Consider the following 25,348-nt stretch of genomic DNA (forward strand, 5'->3'; position numbering starts at 1 on the left):
GATATTGTTTATATCTTCATGATACTATCATAACTTCTTTGGAAATTATGTATCAACTTATTTTCAGTTAATTTTGTTTTATTAATATAAAACATAAACATAGTGTAAAAAGTTAAACAGTCTTAAAAGGCCCAAAACAAAACCCACCCATCTTAACTTTTCTTCCCAGTAGGTAACCCTTTAAATCATTTTAGCTGTATTTTTTTTTTTAAGATTTATTTATTTATTTTTGAGAGAGGGCAGGAGGGGCAGAGGGAGAGAATCTTCAAATAAACTCCCTGCTGAGCGTGGGATGAGCCTACTGCAGGGCTCCATCTCACCATCCATGAGATCATGACCTGAGCCGAAATCAAGAGTTGGATGCTTAACTGACTGAGGCAGCCTGCTACTATTTTCACATATAATCTTCTACCAAATTTATACATACTATATAGATACTGCTCTCTTTTGTTTAATCAATTTTAAATATTATGTATCACATTTCTACTATGGAAAAATTAGCATTTTCCCTCTCTTTCATCCCCTTTCCATGCAAACATCCTGCCAATGTAGCTGTATCACACTGAGTAAGCCCACATTGGTTGCTTTCATAATATGGTTCTGCTAGGTCAAGGAGAGTACTATAATTGTATGTCCTTACATATGTGCACTTTTGTTTTTTGCAGAGTTAATATTTGAGTAACTTTTAAAAAAATTTTAGCCATTGGTTAAGTTTTTCACACCCTTCAAAATCTCTGCAAAATGCCTCCATGTACTTCAATGTACCTTTTCATCTAATCTGGACTGGGTGCTCCTGGGACATGCAGTGCATCTCTCACCCTGGCACATTCCTTCTCATCATTGGGAAATGCCCCTTTGTTTTGAAACCTGTTTTTTGGGTCCTGGGAGCATTTTTATATTGTTTCCTTCTTGGAGAGATCACATTTCTCATAATTTCTTAAGGAAGAATGCATAGATGAAAAAAGGCATGGAAAATAAATTTTGAGAAGTCCAATGCCTGAAAACCATTTACATTCTTCTCATATTATTAACTGATGGTTTGTGTGTAAAGTACTAGATTGGAGATCATTTTACTCTAGAAATTTGAATTTACAACTCCACTGCCTTCTAGATTCCAAAGCTGCTACTAATAAACCTATTTATAGCCAATCCCTCATTGTTGTTCTTAATCTACAGAATCTATTAGAACTTCTCTAGTTTTCCCACCAATGTTATTTTACTGCTACAGGATGTAATCCAGAATTCCACATTATATCTACTTGTTGTGTCTCCTTAGTCCCTATAATCTATGACATTTCCTTGGTCTTTCTTTGCCTTTAGTGACTTTGACAACTTTGAAGAGTACCGACCAGTTATTTTGTAAGACTGTCCCTCAGTTTGGGTTGTCTTGTGTGTTCTCCTGATTAAATTGAGTTTATGCATATTTGACAAAACACCACAGAAGTGGTATTGATGTCTTCTCAGTGCATTTTATCCGAACGAACATGATGTTAGCATGTCTTATAACTGGTGATGTTAATTTTGATCAATTCACTATGTTGACCTCTGTCAGGATACTCCACTGCAACGTTGCTATTTTTCCCTTTGTAACTAATACCTATTTTCTGACTAGGTTCTTTGAGATTATGGGAATATCATTGCTCATCATACTTTCAGCCTAAATAATACTTTGTTATTTACAGCAGTTTTAGATTTACTAAGGAACATTTTTGAGAAGAAAATACAGAGTCCCCACATACCACTGCCCCTACTCTCCACACAGTTTCCCCTTTTATTTGCATCTTAAATTAGCATGATACATTTGTTACAATTAATGAACTAATATTGATACATAATTATTAACTAAAGTCCATAATTCGGATTTCTTTTGTTTTTTAACATAATGTCATTTTTTTTCTGTTTTGATATCCCACCCAGCTTACCATATTTACATGTAGTTGTCATATCCTAATCTTCTTTTGGATATAGCAATTTCAGAGACTTCCTTCTTTTGATATTCTTAACAGTTTTAAGTAGTACTGGTCAGGTATATTGTAGGTTGTTCCTCTATTGGACTTTACCTGATGTTTTTCTCTTAGTCTGGGGATATGTGTTTTGGGAGGAAGATGACAGATGTGAAGTGCCATTTTCATCAAGTCATATCAAGAGTGCCTACTGTCGGGCGCCTGGGTGGCTCAGTTGGTTAAGCGACTGCCTTCGGCTCAGGTCATGATCCTGGAGTCCCTGGATCGAGTCCCGCATCGGGCTCCCTGCTCAGCAGGGAGTCTGCTTCTCCCTCTGACCCTCCCCCCATCTCATGTGCTTTCTCTCTCATTCTCTCTGTCTCTCAAATAAATAAAATCTTTAAAAAAAAAAAAAAAGAGTGCCTACTGTCAACATGATTTACGACTGTTGATGTTGACCTTGATCACCTGGCCGAGGTAATACTTGTTAGGTTTCTACACTTTAAAGTTACTCTTTTCCCCTGTTTTCATACTTTACACTTTGGAAGGAAGTCACTATGCCCAGCCCACACTTAAGGAGTGAGGAGTTATTCTCCCTCTCCTTTAATGTGGTTTACCTACATAAATTATTTAGAATTCTTTTGCATGGGAGATTTGTTTCTTCTCCCACATTTATTAAGTTATTCAATCATTTATTTATATCAGTATGGACTCATGGATATTTTATACTTTGAGTTATAATTTAACACTGCCTTTTTATTTTGTTGCTCAAATTGTTCTAGCTTTGGTCATTAGTAGTTCTTTTGGTTGGCTTCCAAGTCCCTTTGCTTTGACACACCCCCGTTAATGTGAGGTGGGTTTTTTGTTTGTTTGTTTTTAGCATTTCTTTATTTTCTGGTGCTACAAGATGCCCCAGATTCATCTTGTATATTTCCTGCCCTAGTCCTAGAAACAGCCATTTCTCAAGGGAGTCCTGGTTAATTCTATTGGACAATGATATGGCACTCAAGATTTGGGCAGTAGATCTGCTGACCATCCCTTGCTCTTAACTCACTTTTTTCTGTCTAGGAGTTTTAAAATCATTTCTTTATCCAAAGATTATAATATTTCATGATAATTTTCTTTCATTGAGGAACTATTTTCATTTAAACTAATTGGCTTTCTGTTGGTCCATTCACTTGGGAGACTTAGGCCCTTCCATTCAAAGAAATTGGCTTGTATTATTTATTTAACAATTTGCTCTCACTTATTCTCTCTGCTCTCTTCTGGAATTCCTTTCAGTTGAAGGTTGAACCTTTGGAATTTTTTTTCTAATTTTATCTTAACTATACTGCTCTCCATCTCTTTGTATATTCTTGGTGGCTTCCACAATTTTATTATTCAAGCTCTTTCTACATGACCGTCATCATCATCATCATTGTCATCTGTCCTAGGTATAGATTCCAGGAGGTCATTTACATATTGCTCCTTTAAAGTAGGGCATCCTATTCTTTCTTTTTTCTTTTATTTTTGGCATCCTATTCTTGTTCCATGGATATACCACTCTTATTTCTCATGTTAATTATATTGTCTTTGAATTTTCTTCTATGCTTTGCTCTGTCTCTAAGTCCACAGAATTACTTCTTTCAGTAGATTTGTTTCAGTTCCTCTCTGCCGTGCTAAAGACATTCCTCAAATGTTCAATGATTCTTGTTTAGTGATCCCTAAGTAACCAAATGGGTACTCTATACATTTATGTATGTGTTTGAGGGTTAAGGGAATAAATCCTGTGGAATAGAAGGCTTTATTCTAGGATGATTCAGTAATCAGCCAACTTTTTTCTTGAAGATACCAAAATGCCAGAATCCATGGGTCTATCCTGTGGGATAGATCAGGTTTTCTAGTGGAAGATCTTAGAATCTCTCTTCTGAAATATAAAATGTAACTACTAGGATTCTGGGTATTGGTTAAGAGAAAGAACCAGGAGCAGAGGGGAGAGTCTTATCACTGAGAATATAAATTTTTATTAATGTTCTTCTTTTCAGTCCAGCACCTCTCTTCATTCTCCTGTGTCTTTGTATCCCAGATTTCAAGCCACTGCAATCCAAATTTCCTTGAGAACATATCTCCTACCATGATGGAGGAAGAGGGCAGTTAGCAGAGTGGGCTAGAGTTGGACCTCTGGTGGCCTAAAGATTTTCAAATAACTTCCTGTTTATAGCACCCAACCTTGCCCATTTGTATGATAACGAGGTCTCTTCAATTCCTGAGATTTTCTAGCTATCTGCAGAAAGGATTAGTTTCTCTCACCAGGATCACTCTTTATAGGCAGCTAGATTAGACTTTCTTTGTTTCACTTTACTAAATCATTTAATTTTTCCATCTGCATTTCACTTCATATGTTGTATTTTGATGTTATAAATGTTTCATCGTTTCATTGGAGATCCTGTTAGCAATTTCTGGTTTTTGTACTCCCTGTTTTGAAATATCTGGGAAAGGAAAAGTTGTAAGAAGAGTTTTTGAGCTGGCATTTTATCAAACCAAAAACAAAGTGTTAGAAATAAATAATGTAAAAAAAACTGTGAAACCTAATGCATTTGAGGAAACAAACTAGACTCTATAACTGTTCGATTAGTCCTTCAATCTGAATTTCTTGCCTAACAATTGTAGTTTAGGTGGGGAGAAATGTTTATTGATGAATTTGGCTATGCATTTGTACGTTCTTTAATCTTTAGAAGTCATAACATTTTTTTCTAATTTGCTGTTTGGCAGGGACATGAAGTCTAAATAGAATGCCAGTTGCAGATACAGACACGGCATGGCAGAAGTTGCCGGTCATCCCACAATATTTATTCTTACCTTTCTCTGTATTAATAGAAACCTCAACTTTTGACTCACTGAATAGAAACCAGAATGAATATCACATTCCTTAACCTTCCTTGCTATCCAATAATTGTGTCCATGGGGTTAAGTTCTGGCTAATATGATATGAACCCAAGAATGTGTAAAATAAAACTTCTAGATTGTAATATTTAGTGGAATGGGCATGAATTCCATTTCTTCTATTCCCTTTTCCTACTGCCTGGAATACAGATGTATTGGTGAGCCATCTTGAATTATGTGAATGGGGGTTTAATACACTAGAGATAGCAAATCAACAAAATTGAAAGAGCCTCATTTGGGGATATTTTGGACTGCTTATACTTGGATTATTAGGTTTGAGAGAAAGAAACTTCTGCCAAGCTTAAGCCACAGTTATTTTAAGTTTCTGTTACAGCAGTCAAATCTGACTTTTACATATGACATGTATATACTCAACTATTTCACATATATGCACGTAAATTATAATGGGATTTCTAGATAAATGACAACAAATTACAAATTTGTAATTATCTTTACTTTCTATTTTATTTTTTCATTTGAAAATATTCTGGGCTTCTGCCAAGCCTGGTTAGGAATTAGTTGATACATGATTATTGGATACAAAATTGCAAAATGGAATGCATTGTGATCAGAAACATTTTGAACAGAAACGTCAGATATATCTGTGATCTTTGTAATCTGATTCTTAGGACCGAGACAAACTATAAAGTATAGGTACAAAATGACTCACCATATACTATGTTTTCCATATGAGATATTTGACAGTTTTCTCTGCTGATTTCCAATATTTATTTATTTGTTTACTTTTAAAGATTTTATTTATTTATTTGACAGAGAGAGAGAGAGAGAGCGCGCACACACAAGTGTGGGGGAGGGGCAGAGGGAGAGGGAGAAGCAGTCTTCCTGGAGGAGGGGCTCAATTCCAGGACCCTGAGATCATGACCTGAGCAGAAGGCAGAGGCTTAACCCACTGAGCCACCCAGGAGCCCCTGATTTCCAATATTAATATGGATTTTTGCTGATATTCTTTATTTTTATTTTTTTAAAGATTTTATTTATTTATTTGACAGAGAGACAGCAAGAGAGGGAACAAAAGCAGGGAGTTAGAAGGGAGGGAGAAGCAGGCTTCCCCCTGAGCAGGGAGCCCAATGCAGGGCTCAGTCTCAGGACCCTGGGATTAGGACCTGAGCCGAAGGCAGACGCTTAATGACTGAGCCACCCTGGTGCCCCGATATTTTTTATTGACTGTGCCTATCTTTGGAAGATTTTTGGAAGGAGTCACATTGCGGCTATGAGTTTATATATATATGTGTGTGTATATATGTATGCATATTACATATATATGTATATATGTATGTGTATTACATATATATGTATGTATGTATATTTTTATATATGTAAAACATATGTAATCCAGGTGTGTATGTATATACATCCAGGGAGCTAAGAAATTGAAATCAGTTTAGAAAGTATCAACTGATAAAATGTTATTCTCCACTGTTTTGTAGAGGAGGACAAATAGCTTTAACCATCAATGGTCTATTCTTTCATTTCTGAGAATCCCTAATAAGCAAGCCCTTTATTGTGTTCCTCTGACACTGTTAAATAACTCTCTATAATTTTATTCACTGTCCAGATTCTTACAGTTCTGGAACCTGGGATAGCATGGAAGACTATGGTGAGGTTTTCTTAGAACAATTTTAAAGAACTCAAACATACAAATAGAATCGTAAGTAGAATGTTATACATTTAAAAATAGTGGTAAAGGAACTGATTCTGGCTTTGCAGTACTCTCTTTATGTAGGTATGTGAGGATGACAAAGAGTGAAACAATAGGGGTGCCTGGCTGTTTCAGTCAGTAGAGCATGTGAGTCTTGTAAGGGTTGTAAGTTTGAGTCCCATGTTGGTGTTGTAAGTTCGAGTCCCATGTTGGATGTAGAGATTATTTTTAAAAATAAAGTCTTAAGAAAACAAGCAAGTATTATGGATGAACTGTTTGTAGCCCCCTCCCCCGCATGGGCCCAAATTAATAAGTTGACACTCTACTCCTCGGTGTGATGGTAACAGGAGATGGGGCCTTTGGGAAGTGAGTAGGATTAGACGAGATCAAAGAGTGGAGCCCTTATGAATGGGTTTAGTGGCCTTATAAGAATCATGAGAGAGCTTGCTTCTTCTCTCAGCTCTTCACCATATGAAGATACAAGTAGAAACCAATAGTCTGCACCCTAGAAGAGGGTTCTCACTGGAACCTGACTATGCTGGATCTCTCATCTCAGACTTCCAACATCCCAAACTGTGAGAAATCAATTTCTATTGTTTAGAAACCACCAAGTGTGTAGTATTTTGTTATAGCACCCTTAACTGACTAAGACAAAATGGATTTTTGGTATTTTCCTATGATATTGCACATGACATATGGAAAGCTAACTAGCATTAGCTAAAAAGAAAAAAATATGAAGTCTTAAGAACTTTAAAATTCAAATGATTGAAATCATTCAAATGATTTTCTGCAATATGATTTATATTATATTCACTCTGAACGATATCTAAGCCTGGATTTTGACAACAAACCCAAACCACATCTATTCCTTATTATACTAGAATAGGGGTAGGGGAAGTTCCTCTTTGATGCTGAGTGCTTTAGTTCCTTGAGTGCCTTGGCATTCCCCATAGATATCATTGGACTTTCTTGTTTTTACCCTTTCTTTTCAGAGAGGCCTGTGCTTCATATCAAAATTCTGCAATCAGGGGAAATTTTACCACCTATATATTACAAAAGCATTAAAGTATATAAGTACCAGAGATTAGGCAGAATGAAAGCAGATCAACAATTCTCATGTTCTTCATATTACGTGTGCTCTGTGATCTATTTCTATGGTGAATCACTACATTTTTCTGGGAGGCACAGAGTGGGTTAGGGGCATGCTTGGTGTTCATTCCCTTAGCAAATTTACTGGGTACCAATTATATTACAACCGGTGTTCTAAGTGCTACCTCATAGCAGGAGATAAACAAAAATTGTCATGCAGCCTTCATTCTGGTAGAACAAAACATAAAATAAACAAATAAGCAATTGATATTTAGCATGTTAGATAAGTGTTATGGAGAAAAACAAAGCAGTTGCTAGCTATGACAAGATTCAAAGTGTGGGAATTATAGCTGAGGTGGAGTGGAGAAAGAGATCCTCTATTAGGGAGGAAATCAGAAGCTAAGCTATTAGATGTTTCATCCAAATGTTGTTGGTATACAAATGGATGGGAAAGTTATTAATAATAGAAAGAGTGTGGGTAGAGGAGAAGACTGTCAACCAGAAAGTAAATCCTTAATAAATAAGAATGCCCATAAAGTTAAAAGATGAATGCTGGACTAGAAGAAGAAAAAGATGACACAGCTAGACACACATATCTTCAAAAAAAGAGTTTTGATTTGTTTGCATTTTGGGAGAACTGTTTAAGGTTTTACCAAACCTGGACATGGTGAAATGGAGTGAGAATAAAAACAAGAGTCCCATCCACACTCCTGATGCTGACATCTTTGAGGTTAGAATAAACAGCCCCCACTTAAGCAGGCTGCAAGGAAAATAATTCCCCTAGGCGCCTATCAGATTTGAGTGTAGTGTGACGAAGAAGGGTTTTTTTTTAAATTTATTTTGTTTTATTTAAATTCAATTAGTTAACATATAGTATATTATTAGTCTCAGAGGTAGAGGTCAGTGATTCATCAGTTGCATATAACACCCAGTGCTCATTACATCACGTGCCCTCCTCCTTAATACCCATCATCCAATTACCCCATCCCCCACCCCTCATCCCTTCCAACAACCCTTTCTTTCTTATAGTTAAAAGTTTCTTATGGTTTGTCTCCCTCTCTGATTTTGTCTTATTTTATTTTTCCCTCCCATTCCCTATGATCCTCTGTTTTGTTTCTTAAATTCCACATATGAGGGAGATCATGTAATTGTCTTTCTCTGACTGACTTGTTTCACTTAGCATAATACCCTCTAGTTCCATCCATGTCATTGCAAATGGCAAGATTTCATTTTTGATGGCTGTGTAATATTCCATATTGTGTGTGTGTGTGTGTGTGTGTGTGTGTGTGTGTGTGTGTTGTGTGTATTTATATTTATATATTTATCCATTCATCTGTCAATGGATATCTGGGCTCTTTCCATAGTTTTGCCATTGTGGACATGGCTGCTATAAATATGGGGGTGCAGGTGTCCCTTCAGATCACTACATTTATAACTTTGGAGTAAATACCTAGTAGTGCAATTGCTGGGTCATAGGGTGGCTCTATTTTTAACTTTTTGAGGAACGTCCATACTGTTTTCCAGAGTGGCTGCACCAGCTTGCATTCCCACCAGCAGTGTAAGAGGGCTCCCCTTTCTCCATATCCTCTCCAAAATCAGTTTTTTCTTGATGAGGTAGGACATGCAGGTCTAGAGTTTCCACCTTCTGAATATGTGTACTTAAGAAACACAGCTTAGAAAACATGATTATAAGGTTCTTAAGGCAGAAGTGTGGAAAACAAAGAGCTTCCCTCTACTGAGCAATTCAAAAGAATCTCATCAACTCATTATTAGGAGCATAATGTTTGCCAAAATTTGTCAGATTAACTTAGTAATATTATCTAACAGTGGTGGCGATGATGTGGGAAAAATGTTAGTGTTCGAAACTGATGGCCAAGAAAGAATTCTTGAGACATCTTTGGTACAAAAAGGTGGTTTTATGAAAGCATGGGGACAGGACCCGTGGGCAGGAAGAGCTGCACTGGGGTCATGAGGAGCGGCCCACGATATACTTTCAAGTTGGGAGGGGGTTAGGGATAGCGTAAGTCTCTAAGGAACTTTGGAAACAAGGTTTCTAGGACATTGATGGGGCTAGCTGTTGTTGGAGAAAAGTCATTTGTTACTGTCTAATAAAACTTGAGACATGAGACCCTTCAGATGTATATCAGTGGGTCATATGCTTGGGGGGTGATTGCCAACATAAGATAAAGGAAGTTTCCAAAGGAACTTTTATATGTTAAAGTTACAGGATCCTGGGAGTCAGGCTAGGGTTTTCTTTTGCCCATAGCAAAGTATTCATATTGAGGCAGCTGAGTTCCTGAGGAATGTCACTCTGCCTGTTTCAAGGACTTGTCAATGCGCTCGCTGCAAGTAGTAAGGAAGTTTAATAATTTTCTTCTGCCTTTGTTTCCCACATTAGCAACATATTGTTCCAGAAAAACAAAAAAATGATTGCCCAGCTCAGAAGATAAATCCAACATCATTGGTTTCCCTTCTATTTGTCTCTTGTTTCTATTATTGGTTTGCACAGCATCTTGCACAGCGTTACACATTATACAAAGCAGTTTATGTCAAGTATATTATTTAAGCTTTAAAATATTTAATATTAAATTCATTAAATGTTTCTTATGTCTTAATGTACCGCAAGATGCATAGATTTTCCTGGGTGAAAAGGGATGCATAAATTGGATTGCCCCAGAAGAAAGTTCTATGCACTAGAACATTCACTTGTACTGCCATCACGAAGTGTGGGAAAGAGAACATGATGATCTATACATTTTTTTATTATGTTCAGTTTGCCACTGTATAGTTTATTAAAAAGAAATCAAGTGGATGTTTGACACTATGAAGTAATTGTTAATTTTTAGTTATGATAATTGTATTGGGTTGTATTGAAGGGGTTGTATTTTTAAAGAACTTATTCAGAGTCTTATGTTAATATAATTTGGATAAAATATTATGATGTCTGGACTACTTTTAAGCTAATCCAAGGTGAGGGGGCAAGTATAGATAAAACAAGATTGGCTATGTGTTGATAATAGTTGAGGCAGTGTGATTGAGGCGGAGTGATGAGTACAAAGGAGTTTGTTATACTTTCTTTGTATTTTCGTATATGTTTGAAATCTTTCATAACAAGTGTGTAATTTAAACAAACAAAATACATGTAACAAGGCCTTTTCTGTGAGTCATGGATGAAACATGAAGTCCCTGACACAGTTTGCACAGAACCAGTGTTAATTTCGTTCCACTTTACCCTTCTGTCTCACGCCTTGGAATATACACTTAGAGCCTCTTACAAATATACACAATTTCTTTTTCCTCTTCCTCATTTTTGTTATTTTTTCTTGGTGTGTTGTAGAAATTGTTTTTACTTTTTTTTATTACTATGTTCAGTTAGCCAACATATAGTACATCATTAGTTTTTGATGTAATGTTCAATGATTCATTAGTTCACCATTTTCAAACAAGATAAGATTATAAAATGAGCGTTCTGTGGTGTAGCAAAGTTTCCAAACTCCCTTTGGGAAAGAAGGTCCAACAGCTCTTCCCTTCACCCCCAAACTTGATTGTTGCACACAGTTTTTCCAAATATGCATGATTTTTCCTCTGCCCTTTGTATCTCAAGTCCCCAGAGTGGGAAAGAAATCCAGAGTGAGGTTGTAATAGCTCCAACCCATTCGTTCCTAAACACCCCCCCCACACACACACCCCTAAGCAATGTTCAGATCTGAATGCTGCAGGCTGACAATTGCCCCAGACAAGCTCTACTGGGACAGCTAGGCAAGGGGAGAGAGAGAAAGCAACTGGAGGTGAAGACCTGAGTTTGCTGCCTTCCTCTCTCCCTCTCCCCTCCTCTCTCTCTTATTCCCACCTCTCCAAAACCCTTAGCTGCATACCCCCTCTTCCTATCCTCTCCAGCTTTTCAGGCTCTTGCATCAGCTCCTCCTCCTCACGGATCCCCTCCTCGCGCCCCCTCCCTTCTCCAGCAGCTGTGGAGGAGACCCGAGCGGAGCAGCTGCCGGTCAGGCCTAAGCGGTGGCGGCTGCCGGTCTCGGTCTCCATCACCCCGCCCACGCCCGGTCTGGATGGCCAAGTCGCTCACCACCCTGGGGATGAGGGCGGGGGAGAGGGTGGCGTGGCCAGGAGATGGGAGGGAGGAGTGGGAAAGACACAAACAGCATCAAGGTGGCAGGCGCGGCTCCACTGCGCATCTGGCCAGGAGGGGTCTCTGGACCAGTGGCTGGGCAGCCAGCCCAGGGACCCGGTTTCTAGCTGGGAATCCAGTGGGGCCCATTCACCGCCGAGCCGTCGTGACCTGTAGCATCAGCTGGTGAGGGCAGACGCCAGCCTAGCAACACCTCCTAAGCAACCAGAACTGGGAAAACCAGAGAGATCCGAGAAGAAAAAGAAGCCCAGGAGGAGAAAAGGGCTCCAGGGAGCTCTGCTTCTCAGGGTTCCCTCAGTTGCTGTTGGAGACCCATCACATGGTAGCAAGTAAGTGCCTTTTCTTGCTGTGTGCCCAGCCCCAGGATGGTGAGAGCCGCCATCTGCTGCCACCCTTTCCCACCCACCCCCAGCCGGCCCCACCCCATACACACCCTTAAAATCTTGAGCAGTAGATTTAAGATTCTGGACCTGAATTAAGAGAGCTACTTCAAAGGCAGCATTGGTGTGCGGATGTTTACTCTGCACTGTGTCCCTGGTCAGTTTTCTCATCCCACCAGGTAAGCTTCTGAAGCCAAGATGCTTTACACTAACAGAGCAGAAATTAAGAGTTTCTAATTTCTAGAAACCCCATATGTCAATGACGTTTCGATTACATGGCACAGTGATAGAATAGAGGGAATTAAAGCTTACTCAGGATGGAGTATACTTTGTGAAGGGATCTTGTCTCTTATTTTAAATAACTTAGTGATTTTAAAATTGGTGCTTTTCATATGACAATCAACAGTATAAAATTAGAGGCATAGATTAAAAAATTTAAAACAAACAAACAAACAAACAGAGGCATAGATGTGATGGGAAATGGTGTGCCCAGTTTAAATGGCTGGGCATTTTGGTATTGTTTGGATCAACAGGTTTGTTTTTGTTTTTGTCTTGGCTAGCCTGTAAACTGAATACCTTCTGGAAGTTTTCTTCTAGAAGTGATGATGTATTCATTGTGACTCTTGTTATATGTTGCCTCCAATACTTAGGATATTGGTCAAAGCAGGACAAATGATAAAAATATGTGGAATGACACACTGTTTTGCTCCCTTTATTAATGGAAATGATGGAGTCAAATTTGGATATTGGTCAGAAAATTCTCTTGAAATGAGAAGTTTGGGTGGTATTTTTGTGGATGCTTTTCTTCCTGGCTATTGTTCAGGAGAGTAGTTTATGGCAAAATAGAAGGAATCTGGGCCTTGTAGTAAACAGAGTCTTGCGCACCCTACCTGCTATTTTCCAGCTCTAATTAAAGTTCCTAAAATCCAGCCACCAGTTTTACAAATCAAGAAGATAAGACCCATAGGTAATTTGTTGAGATTGGTTGGCTAATCAATACTGAGCTGAAGTTCAATAAAGACTTTGAGATTTAGAATTATAAAAATTGATTTTCATTTTTCAAAAGTGAAACGAGTTATTTAACTTTTGATTAAATTTTATTCTTCTTATTTGTAAATGACACATCAAAAGCTTACATATCCTGGTAAGGACTGAACAACACAGATTACCTGAAAGGTTTTGTGAATGTAATATCATGTGTAACTGTTGCTTGTATAAGGAATTGTTTTGTGTTTTTATCCACTTCATTATTCTAGCTCTCATTTTATGTTTATATAAAAATGAAAGGGGCTTTGACAGCCTCACTACAGTGCACTAAAGGAAAAGAAATTCAAATCCAGGTTCTGATCTCTTGGCACCTGTACAGTTTAAAGTATATTCTAACCTGTGAGACTCCATCTTCACAAAATTGTGTGCCATAGTTAATAATTCATATTTAAATACTTCTGAATATTCTCAAAATAAGCTCTACCCTCTTCCTCTTTTTAGCTTTAAATTTTATTTTAGATATGTGGTCTTACTTCTTGGGACGTAAGTATATTGGATATTGCTAAATTTATTTGGCCCATTAATTAATGTAGGAGAAAAGAAAGTTAGTTATACAATATTCTACTCTTAACTGCTGGGATTCATTGTAATCCTGGACTCAGGGAAGAGGTATTGTGAGCCCCTTCTTTCCAATCGATGTGTTTGAAAACAAGAGGAGAAAAACCTGAAATTGGATGTAGGCTCAAGAAAAGGGACCTATAGACCCCCGCTGACATAGGCAGTCCCCATGACCTGCTGCAGTTTATCAGTCTCCACTAAGGAGCAGAAGGTAGAGCCAAACATCCAGGCATTCTGTTTCACAGCCTCCTGTGGGAGAGGCTCTGGTAGGGTAGTTGATATACACTTCCACTAATTTTGCCCAGGTAGGATGAATACAGCTTTAAAGCACTCTGGGAATGAAACAGCAATATTTTGCTCAATATCTTACTTAGGGAAGAAGTATGCTAACATGTCTGAGTCCTCGATCTCTCATCATGATAGGATCTGTACCACAATGGGGCTACTCAAAGACTGACCGACAACCCTATAGCTAGCATCATAGACCCTCTCTTAAAAGCTTATGGTGGGGGCATTAGTATAAAAGCGATGTTCTTGATTTCCGGGACTCTGGTCCCACTATTTTTACTAACCAGTATCAGTTTGGTCAGCTGTGAGAGGATATCTGTAAGTCTCGCCCACACTGAGTAGCTATTAACAATGTAGCCATCCACCATCATATGAACTTGTACAGATCTCATTTTTCCCTGAGTTGGCCCCTTTCTCTTCTATTAGTGTGGGTTGACCAAGGCCAGGCAAGTTAAGTCATCACCTCTGCAATGCTGAAGGAGGAAACCTTTAAGGCTGAAGAGTAAGTTTTCACCTGAGGGCTTTTAGGGATGTTTTTCAGCTGGTCTGTATCTCTTGGCCCATCTGGGATCATGATTTCCATGGATTTGTTCATTCATTGCTATTTATAAATCAGGCTTATTCTAGTTGTACTCCATGCCAGTGGGAGATCCCTCCTTTGCCTTGCAAAGAGTTATCCCTGTTACATACAGAGTATCCCTGACTGGATTGACTCAGCCTATTGTTAGCTGCAGGTAACCACTCTGTGGACAGCTGTGGACACCACAATCATTGTGGTGGCAGGCAGGCGCCAGACTGACTGTATCAACATCAAACAAAAGGTTGACCAAAATGCTGAAGCTAGCACCCCTCATCAACACCCCCTCAACCCGGGCCAGAGAAATTATGACTTTAAAGTCCAAGATTAGGACGGAGAATTTGGTTTTAAACTAGAACCCTCAAGCTGACTTGGGGGCCATGGTACCTGGTTGAATATATGGTGCTGAGTAGAATATTTCTTGCCTTCTACTTCAAATGCCAAAGTGAGGCAACTGATCCACCAGTCTTTAATTCTCTGAGTTCTCCCAGAGGTTGCAGGGTCCAAGCACCTGATTATAGGTTACAACTTTGGCTCTGGTCCATATCCAGTCTCACCCTAATACGTTTCAAAGTCGCTCTTCAATTTGAGAAGAAGTTGAATATCTATGTGTTTGGTTCTACATTTGAAAAGCTAGAGTAGTTTTGAGATGGGAGTAGATCCTGGAAAAGCATACCAACTCTTTCAGAATGATCAGAAGTAGAGGTAAGTAGCCAGTTCTAAGAGACCTCCAGGGTTCCAGTAAATGCGACACTTTTGGAATTCTTTTTTTAAATTTTGTATTCCATAGATCTAATTGCATCTAAAACCATAGGCAAAAAGGCCTCAGAATTGCTGATGGGTATAGAAGTTACATGTATAACAATCTCTCCTTTGTATTACTCTAGCAGGGGCAAGAATTCATTCCTCCTTCCTGAGCTCTTAAATGGACTCTGGCCAGTTTCTTCTGATCAAGGGTCTGACTGACTACGGTCACAAGAACAGTTAGTTCTGTAAAGATTCTGGCCTCTCCCCAGTATTCTTGTTTTGGTGGGCTGGACAGGCACAGCTTGGAAGTTGTTTTCGTATCCATAGAAATAAGTGAACCATGCTAGTGAACCATGAGGCTGCCATAGGGAAGTTCAAGTGGGCTTAGTTAAAACCGAGGCAGCTTTCCTTCATGTTCCTGGAAGCCTTCCCTGCCTCCATTGCTAGTCATAATGGCTCACCCTGGTGAGACTCCATTTTACACAGTGACTTACTGTCCTGTACCCACTCAGGGTTTTCAAATGTCCACTGAGCTTTCTTTGGGCTAATTCTGGTAAGTGAATTTGAGACCAGAGGCTGAGATTTTGTCACATGATACTTTTGTCCAGATTTCTTCTCTTCAGTATAAATTGTACCACTCTGAATGTATATGACCTGCACTCCTCCTCCTCCCTGGCAAGAAAGTACTTGTGAAGACCTTAGCTCCTGATTATTTGAATGAACCATTACTAGAATCCAAGATTACTAAGTTTTGGGGGGGAATTCAGTCCTCAAAAGAGATCTTTATATTTGAGGGACAGTTGGGACCTGTCTGTTGGGATTTTTGGTGGTACTCATTTATTTACAAGGGTGTTTTCCTAGTTTTTGAATCCAGAAGAATTCCTGGCTTATAATTCTTAGGGACTCTAATCAAAACAAAGTGGCAATGCATATGTATGTTTTTGAAAGTTACTTCTTTATAGTTTTCCTCTGCAGGATGATATATTCTAGGAATACTTGGCTAAAATTGTCAGAGGGAGTTGAGTCCAGAATTAAGTGGGTATATTGAAGCCAAAATAGACTGACCTGGGAACAGAACAGGGCTACAGGAAGAATCCAGGTCCAAAGACAAAGGAGAAACTCGGGCAAGATAGACTGTGAAAAACAAACTGAGGGTTCTAGAGGGGAGGAGGGTGGGGGGATGGGTTAGCCTGGTGATGGGTATTCAAGGGGGCACGTTCTGCATGGAGCACTGGGTGTTATGCACAAACAATGAATCATGGAAGGCTTCATCAAAAACTAATGATGTAATGTATGGTGATTAACATAACAATAAAAATATAAAATTAAAAATAAATAAATAAATAAAAGTTAAAAAAAAAGAGAGACTGTATGCTCAGGAGAGGTAAAAAGTAGGAACAAGATCATCAAAACTAAATAAGAAGCAAGCAGCTAAAGTGGAAAAATAATCAAAAAGCAGAAAACCAAGTCAGTTCAAGTCAAGAGGAAGAGGCAGCTACAAAATTCCAGGTGGATTGGTGCCACTCTGGTCAGTCTGTTCTTTATTCCCAAGCCTTCAGTGTGTAAACTCTCCATTTTTGGATTTTGGTAATACATATACAGGGTAAATTATGTTCATGTAGTATAGAAATATTAGCCAGAAGGTGACAAAATCCCCCTGACACTTTTTCAACCCCTCTCCATAGATGTAGCAACTTCCTTCCTTCCAGAGGGGGGATCATTAAGCATTCACTAGCAGATATAACACTATGTATGTAATTCTTATAAAATACTTCAGTCAAAGGTGAACAATGCCAGCCAGTTTCAACATTAGGTTTTTCACTAATTTATTTTGGGAATCTTGCCATCTAAGCACAGACGTACGTGTCTCATTTTTCATTATTACTAAATAGCATTCCGTGATAGCAACATTTTGAAATTTATGGTATCAGTTCCTGAGGATAGACTATTTGGTTGTTTCTAGTCTTTGAAACTAAAAGTATAGTGTGATTAACATCTTTGCAAACATACTTTCTCAAACTTCAACAAGAATATTCATAGGACCAGTTAATTGCTGGGCCCATGAGTACATGCAACTTTATTTTAGAAACTGTTGCCAAACAGAGAACATAATGTGCTTATTTACACTCCTAGAAGAACTGTGTAAGGATGCCTGTTGCTTCCATATCAAGGTTGCATCCATTGAGAAGAGTTTCAATGGTATCTTCTAGAGCTTTACTGTAAAAATGATTGACTGTTTTAATCTTATCCATATCTGTCAGAATTTCATGAGCTTCGGACATCTTGCCTTATAGCTTTCTGCTTCCTAAAAGACAATCATATTATTTTTGTATCCTCCATAAGAAAAAAAATCAATGCCTCTCATTATCATTTGAGCTCTAAACCCTGGAGAAAAAAAGGGGAGAGAGAACTCTAAGGGAAAAGGCTCTATCCCAGAGAAATTTAGCTTTGAGTCATCACAGAATGTGGGAAAGATGAAGTATAAGCCTAATATATATGGGAAGTACATTTAAGTGGTATGAGTGAACAAAGATGTCAATCTAAATTGGTCACTTCACTAAGGCTGGTATGTTTCCTACACTCTCAATACCACGGATTCAGTTTGATGATCACATCAACTCTGTCTCCTTCACTTATGCAGGCGGTACCTTCCAGTCCCTAGTTAATTTGTTTATCAGCCTTGTCATTACTATCATTGCTTTTTTTTTTTTCCAAGTTATCTGGAAGTCATTGGTGCAATAGGCTTGATGCTTTGTCCATGTCTGATAGAGAAAATACTTCGGACACTAAGTGAGGAGCGGTTTGCTCTTATCTCCTGCTCCATGTCAGAGTGAAATTGGCATTTGGGATATTATCCTTATTCTGTGGGTCCACTGCCTTATTTTTTATTTTTTGCTTCATTTTTCTTAATTTATATTGTCTTGCTATCCGATCTACACCCTTGTAAGCTACTATAAATCCTTTTAGAAAATACATTAGGAGAATAAATATATATTATCTGGTATACAGTGGAACATCTCAGGATTCTCTTTGGCAGAGCTACTCTAGCTCAGCCTAGGATCAACTCCAGCTTCCCAGAAAGCATGACGTTTGATTATTTAGATGCAGTGTTTCCCATTCCCTGAGGTGGGAAAAAAGTAAGGGAGCTGTGCCTGCCCTGGGCAGTCATTTCCTACAGGTGTGGAATCTGTCTCCCCAGCCTGACTGCATTATTGGCAGGCTCTACCTTGGGAATCAAACTAAGGGAGGCGGAAGCAAGAGGGAATGACCTAAGGAGAGAGGAAAAACATTGACTTCTGGAATCCTCATTCTTCCCTGTCCCTCATTATCTCTCAGAAGATGCGGCTGCAGTTGCCGATACAGAACTCTATCCACACAGCCTCTTCCCTGGGACCTCAGCTAAAGAGGCTGAACATCGGCTCACTGCATGCATGGCTGCGTCGTACATCGTCCCGCTAAAGATGATTTTGAAAAAGAAAAAGAATGTTATTAATAGTTCTCAACAATAGGCATAAATCCAAACTGTCCTCCAAAACTGTGACTTTTGGCCATGCTACTTGAATATGAGATTAGATGTATTGGAAACAAGAGGACGAATAGAAGCAAAAAGATAGATTCATTATCTTGGATGGAACTAGAAGCGATAGGCTAAGATAGATGTCCCAGTTGCATTTCTTTGATTTCAAACATTAGAGCTGCTTTGCCTCAGGACCTCTGTGGCAAAATGGCAACATCTGGTAAGATCATTGTCAAAGAAACACCCAGAGAATGAGGACTGTTTTAGAGGTGAGGGGAAAAAAAAAAAAAAAAACTACCCAAAGAGGTGAAAAACATGTGGATCTTCTGGAGAAGTTATGTTCTAAAGCAGGTATTTGCCTTAGCAATTCTGGTATAGCTTCATCTCTCATAGTTAGGAGCTCAGACAAGAAAAAAACAGTCCCCCAAAATGTAATGATGTCTCTGCTTGCTTTATAAAGGTGGGTGGATGAAGCCTGGCTATCAGCCAAAAGAATCTTTCTGTCTGGCAAGCTGCATTAGATTCATCTCAAGGGGACCAAGCTCGAGATACTCTCATATTGTCTGTCTTGGTTGGGCTGCTGCTTCCTAGATTTTCAATGTCAGCACCAGGAGATTTCTAATATGCAGTCAAGAGCTGGTATAATTCAAGTCAGCTGCATTAAGAGGATTTTCTTTCCATACAACTCTCACCTCTCACCTTCTCTGTCCTCTCAGAGGCCCCAGAATCCACAGCTAGTCAGCTGTCCTGTCTGGTACATTGTTCAAGGTCCTGGGCCCATCTCCAGCTAACCCAGAGCCAAACTAGGTGCCATAGGTCTGTGGTTGGCCTTCCATGACAACTGGTTTTGAACTCTTCCATCTGGTCACAGATTTTGCCATAGTTCATGGATCTCTGAGCTTAGTTCTACCCCTCAAAAGGTGGGCAACGATGAAGGTTCAAGGAAATCGAGCAGTTTCACCGCAGATTAAGAGGATCCTCATGGAGCTCAGCTAGTTCTGAATGTCCCCAAAGGCTCCAGGGAGAGTGCCAATTTGGATTTTTTTAAACAGAAACCAGGGTCAGGTCTTGGAGCCGGTTGCATCAAGTACTTGAGGATTGAAGGCAAGTCATAGAATCTGGTTGCATGACAGAACCCCTTTGCATTCCTCTGGGAAGTAACAAAGGGTACTTTTCTCTCAATTGTTGAGCCCTAACGTGGCCTCTGGTCAGAAATTTTTGGTCAAGGATCTGACAGATTGGGTTCACTATGAATACAATTCTAGGAAGATCCTGGCTCCTTTACAACTTGCCCATTTTGTTGGAGTAACAAGGGATAATTCAGAAATTCTAGAGGTCAATTTCTCAAAGCAGTAGAAGTTTTGAGGACATCTGGAGAAATATGGGACATTGAGTGGTTTGGAATGTTGGCTTAGACCCCTTTCAGAGACTGATTGGTAGGGATCAAAACCTTGGTTGTCTTAGGAGATTCGAGTAGGAATATTTAAGGCAGAATCAACTTTATTTTTGTGCTCCTGGCAACCTCACTTTCTACTGTCTTTATCACTTTTATAGATAGTGGCATTCCTTAGTGAGGCAGGAGACCCTCACTGAGATCCTATTCCTAGCCAACTGCATCCATTCCTGGTGTTTCAACTGCCACTAAGTTTTCCTTCTTTTCATTGTTCTTCCTAAATTTGCAATCAGATGCAAAAAGAGAGACTTTGTTATCTGACCCTGGTTATGGACTTCTAATTCTATTGTGTATATTGACTGTGTCATTCTGAAGCTTAATGTATTAGACTGCTCCTCTCTCAAGAAGAGAGACATTAATTTTTCTGAGATCATTGGAAATTTTGACATGTTGGAGATGATTTTAATTTCAGTCTTTGTTGCTCTTCAAGCTTAGTTTTCAGATATAACCAAGATGACTTGGTTCTTCTTTGTTTACAAGTCTGTCTCCCATTGCCCTTAAATTCAGCAACTATATTTTATTAATATTTCCAGCACTGCTGTCTGGCACAGTGCTTGACACCTAATGAGTATATATTCCACAAATGATTGCTAAATAAATTATGTCAAAAGTAAACACCATGGTTAAACTTACTGCCATAAATGACATATCAAAATGCAAAAACAATTTTTAAAGAAAAATCGAAGCTCAATTTTTAAATATATCTGAAATTAAAAGGGTAAAAGATAGAACTATAAATGAAAATAAGAACAGCACAGTTCTTTCTGGAAGATTACATATTCCAATAATGTGCTCCAAGGGGTCTGAGAGGGGTTAGGACAGGGGAACTAGGGAAGGATAGAAGTGAGCAATCATGAAATCTGAAACCATCAAAACCCCAAAAGCCCAGAACTGGGACCCAAAGTAGGTCAGTACTAGGTCAGACACACATTATTGAGGAGCCTTAGCCGAAATTGACTAAACTCTGGGCAGAACACAATTACAGAGAATGTAAAGGTCAGAGCTATAAATCAAAAGTCATCTAAGTCAGGAAAGAGCAAACAATTCCAGGGGCAAGAAAAATAGTTGGAATAAAACAAAGTGATCACCAACTGGAGTGAAGAGATGCAAATACACAAAGAATCCAGAAACATAAATTAGCTATGCAATAGATGGAATGAAGCCTGAGCCAGTTTTGGAGACTGGAGCTTGTCTGCTTACAGGACTAGAAGGCTATTTATGTTACATTAAGTCTGTCCGGCCAGCTGCCTTCCAACCTGTCCACCTACATAGAAATAGTTATACCCTTGGGACATTAAGTCATTGGGTAATAGTTGTGACATGATTTAGATTATACTTACGATAAAAAGAAATAGCATCAGCTTCTCCTAAAGCTGAGTGGAATCTAGGAATCTTAAGAGATGTGTGTTCTGCCTTATTTATCCAAGAGTCAACCTGCATCAGTCCCAACCCTTCCAGCTATCTCTCAGGATAAGAAAATAATGACACTTAGGGATAGGGTGGAGGGAGAAGTTTTATGAAGAACCAGAACTGTAAAGTTTGGTTGGTTGCCATCTCTAGCTTATTATAATGATGTTTACACCTAATAAGCTGGAGGCAATCGTTAGAAGAGGAAGCAGATAGAAGCAAGTAACTTGTAAGCAGCAGGAATAAAAACTAGAAGTCTGATGATAAAAGAGATATAAGTAAGTAAAGCAGAGGAAAATGTAAAAAGCAGAACTCTTTGAGTTTTAAAAATTATTTAAGGATGTCATAGTGTTGGAATTATTATAATTGAATATTATTATTACTTTGATTTATCAATAAGAAATTAAATAAGGGGCACCTGAGTGGCACAGTCAGTTAAGCAACTCTTGGTTTTAGCTCAGGTCATGATCTCAGGGTCGTGCGATCGAGCCCTGCATTAGGCTCCACGCTCAGCATGGAGTCAATTTGAGACTCTCTCTGCCTTACCCGCTAAGATAATTAAATTTTTTAAAAAAAGAAATTAAATAACATTCTGCCTATTATTTTTTTTTCTGCCTATTATTTTTATAAATTCCATGAAATATCATAATTTCAATTAAAAAGATGGCTAAAAATAAAATTACCATGCTTTAAAGGATTAAAAATGGTAATAGCTACTATTGATTGTGTAGTAACCAGCAGACACTGTTCTAGGTGCTTCATACTTACTTATTCTCTCTCTCAATGCTCACGCCCCCCTGTGAGGTAAGCACTTCCCATTCACATTTATGGCTTAAGAAACTAAGGAATGGAGAGGTTAAGTACTTTGCTCAAGGTCACAGTTAGAAAATGCTAAAGCCCAGGTTTGAATCCAGATAATCTAGCTCCAGAACCAAACATTTTTTCCAAATTTTTATTCTAAAAATATTTTAAACATAAAAAAAAATTGACAGAACTGTGTAATGAACACCCATGCACTCAGAACCTAGAGTCTTCAGTTGTCATTTTATAATATTTAGTTTATCATTTATCTATCTATGCATTCCTCAAACCATCTCTCAGTTCTTCATATTTCCTTATTGCTTTTCAAAATAGGTTGCAAATACCAGCGGACTTCACCATAAACATTTCATAATTCATATATTTAACTAGAATTCAGTATTTGTTTACAGGCTTTTTATTTTCTTATTTTTACTTATTTATTCATTTGGGAGGGGGCAGGGGGGAACAGAGAGAATCTTAAGTAGGCTCCAGGCCCATCCCAGAGCCCGATGCAGGGCTCCCTCTCACAACCCTGAGATCACAATCTGAGTTGAAATCAAGAGTTGGATGCTTAACTGACTGAGCCATCCAGGCGCCCCTGTTTATGGGCTTTTTAAAGGTAAAACAAAGGAAAATGCACAAACTTTAAGGGTATCATTTGGTCAGTGTTCACAAACATATACACCTGTGTGCTCTGAAGTCCTAATAGGCTGTTGAACGTTATTATCACCCCAGAAAGTTCTATCATCCCTCCCACTCAATTCCTGTTCTAAACCTAGAGATGAATTTTGTCTGTTCTAGCACTTCATATAAAGTGGATCATGTAGTTTGTGATACTTGCTGGAAGCCTTCTTTCACTCAGTGTAGTGTTTGGCACTTACTCATCTGTATGTCTATCATTACTTCATTTGTTTTTATTGATGGGGTTGTGTTCTATTATATAAAATGCCACAGTTTTTATTTTTCTGTCTATGCTCTTGAATATAATTATGCTTTATATTTTTTATATTTTCCCACATGTTTACCAATTCTCTTGCTATTCATTTCTTCTTGAAGGTCTAAATTTCCATCTGAAACATCTAAGAATATCTTTGTCTTCATTACTGGAAGATACTTTTGCTTTATGTGGAATTCTAGACTTACCTTTTTTTCTTTCAACACTTTAAAAACATTATTACACAGTCTTCTGGTTTCTGTATTTTTGTGATGAGAAGCCAGTAATCATCTTATCATTGTTTCCTAATGGGTGCCACTTTTCTTTAAGTGCTTTCAATATTTCGACTATGATAGCTCTTATTTTTTACCCATTTGATTTAAAACACTTATTAGTAGTGATACATATAATCACTTGCTTTATAAACTTTTTTAAATCACAAATGTTAAATGATAGGTAGATGCTTTTCAATGGGCTGTTTTTAGTATCATTCTATAAAGAATTTCACATTTGCAAGTATACATAATCTATTGTACTCTTTTGACTTCAACTATTTCTGTATCTATATAACTATATGACCATATCTGGTATATATATGTATATGTATACTAATATATATACATATACTTATGTGTGTACATAGAATATATACACACACATATACATTTTGTCTTTATTAAGCTCCAGATCCAAATTTCTAATTAATATCTGAATTCTTGATTTTGGATATTTCAGATACACATCAAACCCCAAAAATACAAAACATTACCTCTCCTATCCCTAATCTAAACTGGTACTTCTTCCATATTCCATATACCTTATATGGTATGAGAGTAAGTCATATGATCCAGACATATATGTGTGTGTGTGTATGTGTGTGTGTGTGTGTGTGTGTGTGTGTAAATATATTTTAGTAGCTGCACCTGAGATTACGTTGACTGCTTTATTCTTAGCTATCAAAATACTACTCTGAGCAATCTTATTCATAGAAATTAGTTTGAGGTCTACCAATGAAGTAAATTGCTTTTTTTAAAATATGTTCTCTAGAGAATACTGCTTTATTTATTTATTTTTAAAGATTTTATTTATTTATTTGTCAGAGAGAGAGAGAGAGAGAGAGAGCACAGGCAGGGGGAAGGGCAGGCAGAGAGAGAAGCAGGCTCCCCACTGAGCAAGGAGCCCGATACAGGACTCCTTCCCAGGACCCTGGGATCATGACCTGAGCCGAAGGCAGATACTTAACTGACTACGCCACCCAGCCATCCCCCAATGAAATGAATTTCTTTTACTCAAATTGCTAAGATAAAGTATATACATTTTAATTTAGATAACTAGCTCCAGATTTCCTTCTAGAAAAGTTCTAGAATGTACCAAAAGTTTGGTACATTCACATGTACCAAAAAAAGCTTATTACAGTGCTATTTCCTCAAATCCTAGCCAGTAGTTTTCTTCATTAAATTAGGACTTCCTTTTTTAAATTATTATAAATATGTTCACTTAAGTTTTCTTTTTATAACCTTCATTGTTTAGATTTTTTGAAGATTTTATTTATTTATTTGACAGATAGAGACACAGCTAAAGAGGGAACACAAGCAGGGGGAGTGGGAGAGGGAGAAGCAGGCTCTCTGCTGAGCAGGGAGCCCGATGTGGGGCTTGATCCCAAGACCCTGGGACCATGACCTGAGCCAAAGGCAGACCCTTAAGACACCCAGACACCCCTCATTGGTTAGATTTTTTTAAATTTATTTTTCATTTAAATCACTGAACCATCTAAGATTTATTTGGCTATAGGAAGTATATGGAACAAGGATAATGAACACTGCCCAATTCTGAATTTCCACTTATATACTCCACAAATAATACAGGATAAAAGAAAAACAA

At 38.2% G+C, this 25,348-nt stretch overlaps 1 protein-coding gene across 1 annotated transcript in view; it reads left to right on the forward strand.

Annotated features, from left to right (window-relative positions):
• The first annotated feature begins 11,782 nt into the window (after positions 1-11,782).
• The window catches only part of SCN7A (sodium voltage-gated channel alpha subunit 7), a 79,776-nt gene continuing 66,210 nt past the window's right edge, over positions 11,783-25,348 (forward strand). The window contains exon 1 of the mRNA XM_025852828.2: positions 11,783-12,087. Within this exon, the coding sequence (XP_025708613.2) occupies positions 12,078-12,087 (10 nt within the window). The 5' untranslated portion in view covers positions 11,783-12,077. The remainder of the gene's footprint in view (positions 12,088-25,348) is intronic.

The sequence above is a fragment of the Callorhinus ursinus genome, unplaced genomic scaffold (genome assembly GCF_003265705.2).
Source record: "Callorhinus ursinus isolate GAN/ISIS: 27379988/994484 unplaced genomic scaffold, GSC_fseal_2.0 scaffold2, whole genome shotgun sequence".
In the NCBI taxonomy this organism is placed as follows: Eukaryota; Metazoa; Chordata; class Mammalia; order Carnivora; family Otariidae; genus Callorhinus; species Callorhinus ursinus.